Source organism: Bos indicus, chromosome 22, assembly GCF_029378745.1.
Source record: "Bos indicus isolate NIAB-ARS_2022 breed Sahiwal x Tharparkar chromosome 22, NIAB-ARS_B.indTharparkar_mat_pri_1.0, whole genome shotgun sequence".
Classification (NCBI taxonomy): domain Eukaryota; kingdom Metazoa; phylum Chordata; class Mammalia; order Artiodactyla; family Bovidae; genus Bos; species Bos indicus.
In genome coordinates this window covers 13,258,654-13,270,419 of record NC_091781.1, presented here as the reverse complement: position 1 = coordinate 13,270,419, position 11,766 = coordinate 13,258,654, and the positions used below count along the sequence as shown (strand labels likewise).

General features: G+C 45.3%; 1 protein-coding gene across 3 annotated transcripts in view; it reads right to left on the bottom strand.

Annotated features, from left to right (window-relative positions):
* LOC139176064 (zinc finger protein 621-like) overlaps nt 1-11,766 on the bottom strand; it is a 50,003-nt gene that overhangs the window by 14,607 nt on the left and 23,630 nt on the right. The window contains exons 1-4 of one of the 3 annotated variants that reach the window (XM_070776116.1): nt 9,156-9,287; nt 8,365-8,448; nt 943-1,069; nt 297-401 (exon numbers count right to left, since the gene is read on the bottom strand). In XM_070776116.1, the coding sequence (XP_070632217.1) occupies nt 297-401; nt 943-1,069; nt 8,365-8,448; nt 9,156-9,167 (328 nt within the window). In that variant the 5' untranslated portion in view covers nt 9,168-9,287. Of the gene's footprint in view, nt 1-296; nt 402-942; nt 1,070-8,364; nt 8,449-8,912; nt 9,288-11,766 lie in introns of those variants that run through there. The other 2 variants (XM_019984093.2, XM_070776117.1) reach the window with 2 other exon arrangements.

The window sequence follows — 11,766 nt, the reverse complement described above, 5'->3', positions numbered from 1 at the left end:
TGTAAACCATAACATCATGGAACTTTAAAATACTAAAAATTATATAAATATTAAAAAGCCAAATAAAATCATAGCTATGGTACAAATCAATCAGTTTGATGCACAGAATCACACCTTCTTTAAAGTATGGCTGAAACCCTACCACCCTGCCATAAAAACTGTCCTTACAGGTTTGGGACAGGAACTCAATACAGGTCAGAGGGTCAGCTACAGGGAGCTTTGCTCTCCACTGCAGAAGAAACATTTCCAGTAAACCAGGAAGGCAAAACCAGAAGGTGCTAAGTCCCCTTACTCACCTGGACAGATGCCTCTCAAATCCTCTGCTTCCCAGGGATCGGGGTCCCATGGAGCTTCCCCTCTCTCCAGCTGGGAGATCAGATCAGGTCTGGGGAATGGAGACACTACTCCAACAAGACAGAGAGACAGACAAGTTGAGGGGAGACATCCAGAGCTGTTACTGAGAGCCCTCTGCCCACCCCAAGGCAGGCGAGTTGAGTTGGGGGGAGAAGGGGACTGCCTGGGGGACCAATGAGCCACACAGGGGTTCTGAGGAAGGGGTCCAAACTGACTCCATGCAAAGATCAGGGAGACAGTGATTCTCCCCAGGGAGGAAGTGCAAGCTCGCCCTGACTCAGAAGAAAGGACATCCCCTCAGGAAGGATGAATGTACCAATATCCTGGGAGGCTCCTGCACACAGGAGAGGGCCCACATCCACCACACTGCAAGGACGGAGGAACTGAGGTCTCCTGGGGCACCCCAAGAGTCCTTTCCCTCAGGGTCCAAAACCACGCTCTTCCCTGGGAAGGAATAAAGTCCAACTTCAAAGCCAAGGGGAACCTGGGATTTCCCCACCCAGCATCTCCACAGAACCCTGAGGACTACTAGAACTCCCAAGACATCTGAGGAAGACCAACTATCAGAGGGCCACTGAGAGACCTTACCAAGGGAAGCCACATTTGCGTAATTCTCCAGCATCACCTCCCTGTACAGGGCCCTCTGCGCAGAGTCCAGGCTGGCCCATTGGTTCTGGGTGAAGTACACGGCCACGTCCTCAAAGGTCACTGGCTCCTGAAACAACAGGTTCCTGCTCAGGCTCTGAGTGTGGGCCAGAGGGGGCCAGTGTGAGCTTCAGGGAAGAAATGGACCTGCCAAGGTCTGTGACTCTGAGCCCCGTGGAAGGTCTGTTCTATGGACAAGAGCACTCAGTACCCCAGCCCTCAGCCAGGGCTCCCACCTTCAAATGTGGAACACCAAGGCTATCCCACTTGCTCAGCTCTGCAGCTCCAAACTGTCATCCCAACCTCACAGCCTGGCATCTGGGGCTCTCCAGGCTGCAACTGTGTTAACCTCTTATGTTCCTGTCTCCATGGAGCTGTCTCTCTAGGACCCACAGACCTGAGGTACCCATAACCTGTCACCTTATCTCTGTACACCAACTACTCTCCCCGTCTCCTCTCAGCCAAAGTACATGTACACCACCGGACGTATTCCCTGCTCAGTTTCTCCTTGGCCTTTCCCACCAGCTTCCACTACACACAGAGAAGCCACTCCTTAGAAATAGCCCCAGTACAGCTATACGTTAAAAAAAAAAAAAAAAGAAAAGAAATCAGAACATTCTTTAACATGATATATAACAACAAAATCAAAATAGATTAAAGATCTAAATGTAAGACAGGATACTATAAAACTCTTAGAGGAAAACATAGGCAGAACACTTTTTGACATAAATCACAGTAATATCTTTTTCAGTTTGTCTCCCAGAGTAATGAAAAGAAAAACAAAAGTAAACAAATGGAACCTAATTACACTCAAAAGCCTTTGCACAGCAAAAACCCAAAGTGAGAGAAAATATCTGTAAATACGACTGACAAAGGATTAATCTTCCACATTTACAAACAGCTTATGCACTCAATATGAAAAAAAAAAATCCAATCAAAAATGGACAGAAGATCCAAACAGACATTTCTCCAAAAAAGACATACATATGGCCAAGAGGCATGTGAAAAGATGTCAGCATCTTTAGAGAGACTATTAGAGAAATGCAAGTCAAAACTGCAATGAGGTATCACACTGTTCAGAACAGCCATCACCTAAAAATCTACAAATAATAAATGCTGGAGAGGGTGTGGAGAAAAGTGAACCTCCCTACACCATTGATGGGAATGTCCACTGGCACGGCCTCTGTGGATAAGAGTACAGAGGTTCCTTAAAAACTAAAAACAGAGCTACCACATGATCTAGCAATTCCACTGCTGGGCATATATCCAGAGAAAACCATAATTCAAACAGATACATGCACCCCAATGTTCAGCATAGTGCAGCGCTGTTTACAACAGCCAGGACATGGAAGCAGCCTAAATGCCCATCGATGGAGGAGTGGATAAAGAAGATGTGGCACATATATACAATGGAATACTGTTGCTTATGTTTAGTAATTCAGTTGTGCCTGACTCTCTTGCGACCCCAAGGGCTGTAGCCCACCAGGCTCCTCTGTCCATGGGATTCACCAGGCAAGAATACTGGAGTGGTCGCCATTTTCTTCTCCAGGGGGTTCTCCTGCGTCTCCTGCATTGGCAGGCGGATTCTTTACCACTGAGCCACCTGGGAAACCCACAATGGAATATACTTGGCCATAAAAAAAAGAATAAGATTATGCCATCTGCAGTAACATGGATGGACCTAGGGATAGTCATATTGAGTTAAGTAAGTCAGATGGAGAGAGAGAAAATCATATGATGTAGCTTGTATGTAGAATGTTAAAAAAAAAAAAAAAAAAAACAAGATACAAAAGAACTAAACAGAAACAGACTCACAGACTTAGAGAATGAATTTGTGGTTACCAGAGGGGAAGGTCAGTGGGGAGGGAAAGATTGGGAGTTTGGGACTGACATGTATACACTACTATGTTAAAAGAGATAACTGACGAAGGCCCACTGCATGGCACAGGGAACTCTACTGTATATTCTGCAATAACCTATATAGGAAAAGAATTTGAAAAAGAATAGATACTTGAATATGTATAACTGAATTGCTGTGCTGTATACCTGAAACTAACACATTGTTAATCAACTATACTACAATATGAAATAAAAATTAAAAAAAAAAAACACTCCCAATATTTCACAAATTTCTTTTCATTCCTTCTTACCATATTAGAAAGCCAGCTCTCTTGAAGGAAACCTGCAGCCTGCCTATTCTGGCCTCTTCTCTGAACCACACATCTTCAAAGAAGGCTGGCTGTGTGCTGTCTCCGAGCACGGGCACATCCCCTGCCCCATGTCTTGAGCTTCATCCCACTTGAGAAAGTTCACCCCTCTCTGTCTCCCCAGGCCATCATCCCAAGAGCGACATGAACTCATATTCATAGACTAGACCCTAGGCACCAGGCTCTTGGGTGGGTACTTCTAAATCTTGTCTGTCATTTACTCTTAACAACACAATGTGAAGTCAGAGTTATTTACCCCTCTTTTTCAAAGAATGAAACTAAAGTTCAGAAAAATTCACTACTTTGCCCAAAATCACACAACCAGGAAGTGACAGAGCTGGGACTTCAACCCAAACTCGTCAAACAGCAAACCCGGGCTCCTCCCACATAGCGACCTGCCTCCAGCACAGGCTTCATGAACTTCTCCAAACACACAGCCAACCCCTGAACCTCCTCCTAACCTGGTGTCGCCCCTGTCTGGAGAAGATCTTTTCACATCCACAACTTCCAAAATCAACAGTCAATCCATCTTTATCTGGCTACCTCCAGGCAACACGAGGCCCCTCCCCCAATCTAGACTGAGGGATCAGCTATTTCAGAACAGCACACATCACCCTAGAAGCCAGAGCCTCTGCATTTTCTGAGACACAAGAACAGTCTCTAACAGCATCCACTGGCTACTCTCTTTGCTTCTATGGACAGACTGAATGATGCAGACCACAGAGGCTGCACTCCCAACCTGGAAGGGGTTTCCTGACTTCTGTACCTTCTCACCTTGATGACCCCACAGATGATTCTACCTCCTGGGATTCTCACTACCCTATGCAGTCAGCATTCTTTTCAGCCAATGAAGATGAAAACACCTACCCACTGGGGCTCAGCTAAGCCCCTAATTCTCTGAGTGCACCAATCTCTCCCGGCAGCCCCAGAGCAGCCTGTGCACTGGAGACAGCACAGGGGACAGGGAGAAGGGGACACTCTCACAACGGCTGCTGGAGGAGGCAGGGAAGAAACACATCCCCAGGACAAACACTGCAACTGCTCCTAGCTACTCTCCTCGCTCTACACCCAGGCCGTTACGAGGGGGTCCTTTCCAAACCAGAACTACGGAATTCAAAAGGAGAGAGTGAAAGAAAAAGAACACAAAAGAACAAATTTAGCAATTTCTCAAAGGAGAGCTGACCCTTAAACTGGGCACTGACAAAGTCCACAGGGCCCCTGGAATACTTGAGCCCCAAATCCAAACATCAGATAGAACCATGATGTCCTGTGAGTAATCATGGATTCAGCAACAAGGCATTAAGGGATTCTGAGGCCACAGCCTGGTAGGAAAACCGAATTCACTCTGCTTCCCGGAAGTCAAGTCTCACTCCCTCACATCTCCAGAGCTGCTTCAGTCTTCCCCACCCAGTACCATCTTCCTTGACAGGCTGTTCTTCCCACCTGCTTTCAAATATTCCCAGGCATCATGAGTCCAAAAAAATTCCCATTATTAAAGGGGAACTTGGGCTTCCCTGGTGGTCTAGTTTTTAAGAATCTGCCTTGCAATACAGGGGACACTGGTTCGATCCCTGGTCTGGGAAGATTCCACATGCCATGGATTCTTCGGCTGCTACTGAAGCCTGCGTGCCTAGAGACCGTGCTCCACGACAAGAGAAGCTGCTGCAACACAGAAGCCCTCAAACCGCAACTAGAGAGTAGTCCCACTCACAGCTAGAGAAAGCACGGCGACAACAAAGATCCCGTGCGACCAAATTAAGGGAAACACGTTTTCTTAAATAAAGGGGAACTCGCTATTTTAAGACAGTTAGGCTATTGATATAATTTTCTTCCTCCTGTGGATGGTCCCTGTGTACCTGCACCTTACTTTTCTCCACTGTATTTTTTCATCATCTAACAAATTACACTTTTATCGTGTATCTCCTTCTCACCAGAATGTAAGCCATGAGGCAAGGATTCTGCTTTCCTCATTATTGCTTTCCTAGTGCACAGTAGGTTTTCCTAGTAGCTTTCCCTAGTGCTTGGCAGTAGGTAAAAGCTAGTAGTAGCTTTTCCTAATGTCTGGCAGATCCAAGGTGATTAATATGAATTTGGGGAAAGAATTAATTTCAAAAATGGTTCAATCACAAATAGAATTTTTACCCTTATGAAGAAGGTCAGAAAAGAACAGCAAATACCACTTTCACAGTGAAATGCCAGGGCACATCCATTAAAGCTGATGGCTGATAATTTACCATGCGCTGAGGTTCTATTTTCGGTAAAAGACTGGATAAGCAGCATAAATATAGCTAATGAAGTAACATAAATATCTTTGCTTGCAGATGAAATGGCTATTTGCCTAAAAAATATCTAAGACCCAAGAAAATAAATGAAAAACATTTAAAACTGACAAGATAATTCATTAAGTTAGCCAGATATAGGATACATGAACCAAAATGATTAGCTTTACTAAGTATCACTATGAACGATTAAAAGACAAAATGGGAGAAAATAAGGTGCCATTCATATGAAAAATGCTAAGAGTAGACCCAACAAAAACCTGCAAAACCAAGATGAAGAAAACTAAATGATTATTAAATAAAATAGGAACTGAATAAATTAGAATATGCAGTGTTTCTACATGGGAAGAATCAAACTTGTAAAGAAGCCAATTATCCCCAATTTTGCCTATGATTCCAATAAAATCAACTTCTCCACCAAAAAAAATCAATGGGATTAATGCAGACACTGGGGCTCATTTAAAGTCATCTGAGAAAAGTAAGTGTGAGAGACTACCTGAGAAGGTTTTGAAGAAAACACATTTTTGAAAGAAAAGATGGGAGGGAATCAAACCCTACCTGAAAAGGACAATATTTCGAGGAAATGAGAATATAAGCCATAGATAGTGAGAAAACATATAAAGAGAAATACATAATAAAGGACTATTATCCCAAGTACACAAAGAACTCTAAAAACTCAACAGAAAAATGAAGAACCTGATTAAAAAATGGGCAAAAGACCCGAACAGAAATCTCACCAAAGACGTTATACAGACAACAAACAGGTATACAAAAAGATACTCTACAGCATATGTGTTCAGGGAAATGCAAATTAAAACAATGAGATACCACAACACACCTAGCAGAATGACCAAAATCCGGAAACACTGACACCACCAAACACTGGTGAGGATGTGGAGCAACACGAACTCTCATTCACTGCTGGTGAAAATACAAACTGCTGCAGTCACTTTGGAAGACAGTTTAACAGCTCCTTACAACACTAGAATAAACACATTCTAACCATATGATCCAGCAATCAGACTCCTTGCTACAATGAGCTAAAAACTTATGTCCACACAAAAACAAGCACAAGGATGCTTACAGTAGTTTTATTCATAATTGCCAATCCTTGGAAGCAACCAAATGGGCCTTCAGTAGGTGAATAAACTGTGGTACAGTCAATGGAATATTATACAGTGCTTTAAAAAGCTATCAAGCCATGAAAAGTCACATAGGAACCTGAAATGAATACTACTAAGTGAATGAAACCAACATGAAAAGGTATGAGACCAACTACACAGTATTGTGGAAAAAGCAAAAAGATTGACAGTTGCCAGGAAGGGAGGGCAGGACACAGGATTTTTAGAGCCTGTGAAAAGACACTGTATGATATGATAATAGTAAATGCACATCATTATACACATGTAACCCACAGAATGTACAACACCAAGAATGAACCCTAGTGCAAGCTATGGACTCTGGGTGACTATGATGTGTCACTGTAGGTTCATCAATTGAACTAATGTACCACTCTGACAATGGGCTATGCATGTATGGGGCCAAAAAGCATATGGGGACTCTGTGCTATTTGTTTAATTATGCTATGAACCTAAAAGTTCTCTAAAAAAAAAAAAAAAAGAAGTCTACTAAGAAAAGAAAAGGGAGGGAGCAGAGAGAGCAATACTTAATCTCTTACCTGGATTGTAATATCCTCCAAAATGACTCACATTCTTTTGCAACCAACTCACCAGTATAGGCCAAAAATCTTTTTAATATATAAATCCATTCCTTTCACATGCCCTGCTTAAAATCCTTTAGCATCTTCCTACTGAACTCAGAAGTGAGACCAGAGTCTTCACAGTGACCTCCGAGATACTAGCTGTGCCTCGTTGTCCCACCTCACAGTGAACTAGTTCCTCTAACCTTTACTTGTCTCTAGAATACACCCAGCTTTCTCCCCTACCTCAGGGCTGATGCATTTGCTATACTCTCTGGAAAGCTCAGCTTTGGCTCTCTCTCCAGTAGTTCTCCAGCCTATTTTTACTTCTTTCATGAGGTCTCAAGCTCATGTGACCAGCTCCATGAGGGCTTCCCTGACGACCACCTTCAAAGGGAGCTTCTTTGAGGCTTCTCAAATTTGAGAGGGTGCATAAAATCACCCACAGAACTTGCTACAACAGATTCCTGACACCGACCTACCCTCCTCCCCAGGATGATTATTGATCTAGGGTGGCACCTAGCAACTAGTGATTTTAATGAGCACCCAAGTGATCCTGATGCGGCCCACCTGTGGCCCTCACTGTTAGGAAGCACGGTACTTGAGCAACAGGTACTTATGATATCAACTTACTTGTTTTTGGTAAAAGTACCCTCCATGAGAAAGGAGAACTTGTCTGCATTATTCAGACTAGCACTACGTGCCTAGTCTGAAAGTACATATGGAAAGAACAATGCAGGTCTCTCTGGGATACATCTGGTATTTGTGGAGGAATCTCTTCAATTGAGAATTTTTCTCAAGCGGTTTCTCACCTAGCAACCTTATTTTTTTTGCTAATCCATATTCCTAATTTATCCCCCACCCCCAACGTGTTTCCCTCTAGATAAGGTTGTTTTCTATATCTGTGCACACAACTTTTATTTGTACAACATGATCTGGATTTTCACTTTCTGAGGGAATTTCTTGACGTGAGTCCCCCCTTTTTTACTTAAACCTGTATGTCCAAACTCTTCACACTACACACAAGACTCTTACCTCCCCCACCACGTATTTACAACCTTAGCCCTGGGGATGGACTCAAGGGGGAAACCACAGCCTCGCCAACTTAGGCCTTTTAGGTCCCTTCCTAATGACCTGATAACTAATGTGACTTTTAAGACTGAAATGAAGGTAGGCTCACCTGAGGCCAAGTGGTTTGGAGCATGGCTGATGTCCCCTGGCTCTGTGCACTCTTCCCGGTTTGGAAAAGCAAGAACCTTAAAAGCTAAGACAAGAAGAGCCATGAGCGTAATGGTCCCTTTTCTACATCACCAACAACCGCCCACAGTCTTCCATCTCATTTCCAGCATTGGCAGGAGTCTCTACCAGCCCTCCACTGGCTGATCGCTCCCACCTCCTCATGAATTGCTCTAGCTGGTATTCGGGACAATCCACCACCTGCCTCCTCTGCCCAAGAGCGCTCCTGGGACCATTCACACCGAGTGGACCGAGACACACATGACCAATTCGGCCCCTACAGTGCTGGGTCTGAACAAATTTAAAAACCTAAAAAAGTGCTTATGGGGACCACGTCACTGACTCCCAAAAGTGCCTATGGAGGAGACAAAGATAACTGGATTTGGACTGAGTGAAATATTCATGGTCACATTAGCTATCAGGTGACGGGAGACCCCAAGAGGCTCTCCACCCAAGCAAGCAGGAGACCCCAAACATCAGAAACTTCAGTACCGGCCACAGGGGGCTGTTAGGCCAACTTCTTTTAGACAAAAAAAAGATCACGCCTCGGTGGGCAAGGGACTGGACCAGGACTCTAGAGGCCCGCAGCCACCTCGGCGGCTTCTGTGAGGCCGAGACGCCGGGGCATCCGGTCAGAGGGAGGCGAGTTCAGGGGCAGCGTGCTGACGAGGCGCTAAGGAAAACGAGGAAGCCGGCGCCTAACGGGACTGGCAAGAAGAGCTAGCCAGAATTTACCCTTTCCCTCATAACCCCTAGAAACGGTTCTCTCAAAGATCATGCAGAACCCAGCGCAGGTGTCCACCATCCCTCTAGGCCGCCCATCTCGGTGGTTCCGGCGGCGCGACCTCACGTAACCCGAAGGGGCTGGGCTTCGGACAGGCGCTTGCCCGTGACGTCATTGGTGGGCGCGGTAACACAGAACTAGGGGCTGGTCCCTCCGCCCTTGTGCTCCAGCCGCTCAGGGGACTAGAGGTTGGGTGTCGCGGCACCCCTTAATCTACTCATATCTCGGCCTCTGGGCCCAGGTATGTGCTGTGTGCTAAGTCGCTTCAGTAGTGTCCGACTCTGCAACCCTATGGCTCCTCTGTCCATGGAATTTCCCAGATAAGAATACTGGAGTAGCCATTTCCTCCTCCGGGGGATCGTCCAGACCCAAGAATCGAACCCGCGTCTCCTGCATTTGCAGGCGAATTCACCACTGGCCCACCTGGGAATCCGGTGCAAGCGGCTGGATGGTTCCAGTCCTGAGGATTTCCCAGGAGGTGTACACTACTTGTAGTTGCCATTCCAGATAACAGGGACGTTGCTCCAGATGTGCCCACGCGGCCTGGGCCCTGTGTCTACACCGCTGTGGGAGAATTGGAAATGGGAAGAGTAGTGCCCACTATTTCAGTGGCCAAATGTGTACGGGTTGAGAACTTCAGCCAGCTAGTTCCAGAAACCTGGCTGAACCACTCACTAACTGGGTTTGCCTATTTCATTGTCTGTTATATGGGTATGATGGGGGTACCCCCCACAAAGGGCTGCTGAAGTTTAATAATTAAATGAATTCACAGATTGGTACAGTGTTTACGGTGGTGTCTGGCACGAAATAAGTGCTTGTGAGTCTGTTCTGTTTTGTAACTGTGTTGTTTTTAGAGATACAAGTCCTGCTGGGACTCGAATCTGTAACACAGTTTAGGAAACAGCCATTAGCATTTATTCTTAGAGCCCCTTCCCACCATGTATCTGTATGTATGTTCCAGGCCCAACTTGGAGAAATTCAGCACCTCTGTCCAGAAAGGTTTTAATTACAAAGGCATCTTCAATTCGTGCAACTACATGACAGAGGGCCAGGATAGTAACTGAACTAGGAATGGCTTCTCTCCTGTGGCCGCAGGTACTGTGGTGTCCAGGGACTTCTCCTTTGCTGTTTCAGATGCCCTATGATGGAACCTTTAGCGCTCAGTTGCTCAGTCATGTCTGACTCTTTGCGACCCCATGTACTGTAGCCTGCCAGGCTCCTCTGTCCATGGGATTTTCTAGGCAAGAAAACTGGAGTGGGTTGCTGTTTCCTCCTCCAGGGAATCTTCGCAACCCAGGGATCAAACCCATGTCTCTTATGTCTCCTGCATTGGCAGGCAGATTCTTTACTGTTGCCACCTAGGAAGCCCTATGATGGGGGCCTTTCACACACTGTATACGCAGATTCTCTTGCAATTAAGCATCTGCTTCACATTGCTCCAGCCCAGCTCCCTTTTGTAGTTACACATATAAATAGATACTGAAACCAAACAGAAACAGCTAGATGGCAACAGCAATCCAAAAGGAAAAACTAATAAATTTGTTGCAATCAATTCATATTCATTGTTGTGTTGCACTAGTCACTTAAACGGTCTTTGTATAATAACTAAGATTTATGAGACCTTAATATGTGCTAGAAACTATGCTAAGGCTTTATAAGCATCATTGCTTTTCATCTTCATTTCTTAGGTTAGTACTGTTACGTTCCCCGTTTTACAAGTGAGAATACTGAACCTAAAGAAGTTTAGATGTAATAAGAGGCCACAGAGCTAGGAAAGCTTATTAACCAACATCTGTACAGTTTCTCCTGGGAGCTGAAAAGCACTTTAAATACCATGGAAACATTACAGAGAATCCCTGCCTCAACAGCCCACTGCCTCTGCTGCACTACTCAGCCCTCCTGTGTTTCCCCAGCAATTGTCTGAACTGCCTGATGTCATGGTATTTGCAGTCCTCCTCCTGTTCCCCCTAGATTCATGCTCTACTCATCTACTATCCCAACAGCGTCTTCCAAAATCTTCTAAATTCTATGGCCCCCAAAGACAGGTGTGAATAAGTGGCACAGGAGACCTACCTGTTGGTAGACTTTGACTTTAGAAACTGATGTGGGTTTCTAGCCCCCAGAAAATTGTACTGACAGGTGCTTCCACTTCATGCAATTAAACGGATCTTCTGAAAATCATGTCCTCTCTGTAGACAAAGGTATCTCCCGCTGGGATAATCTCATCTCACCTCAAACCACGTTTCCTCAAGCACACCCCCACCTGGGTGGACACACATCCATGCCTGCCATAACTGCTTGTCAAAGGGGAAGCCAAGTCAGGCCAGAGTCTGGCACTGACTTCTCAGAGCGCTCATCTAAGAAAAGCTGTCAGGAAGCTAGCATTCCTGAAGCCCCACTGTGTGCCGTGTTCTTCACAATCATGACCTTAGCCTGCCAGCAACTCTCCAAGGTAGTTAGCTCTTACCCTCTTTGTACACATAAGGGAACTAAGGCTCAGGGCTTTCGGTGACTTGCCTCTGGTCATGCAGCTGGTAAGCAGTAGGAATTGGATTTGAACCC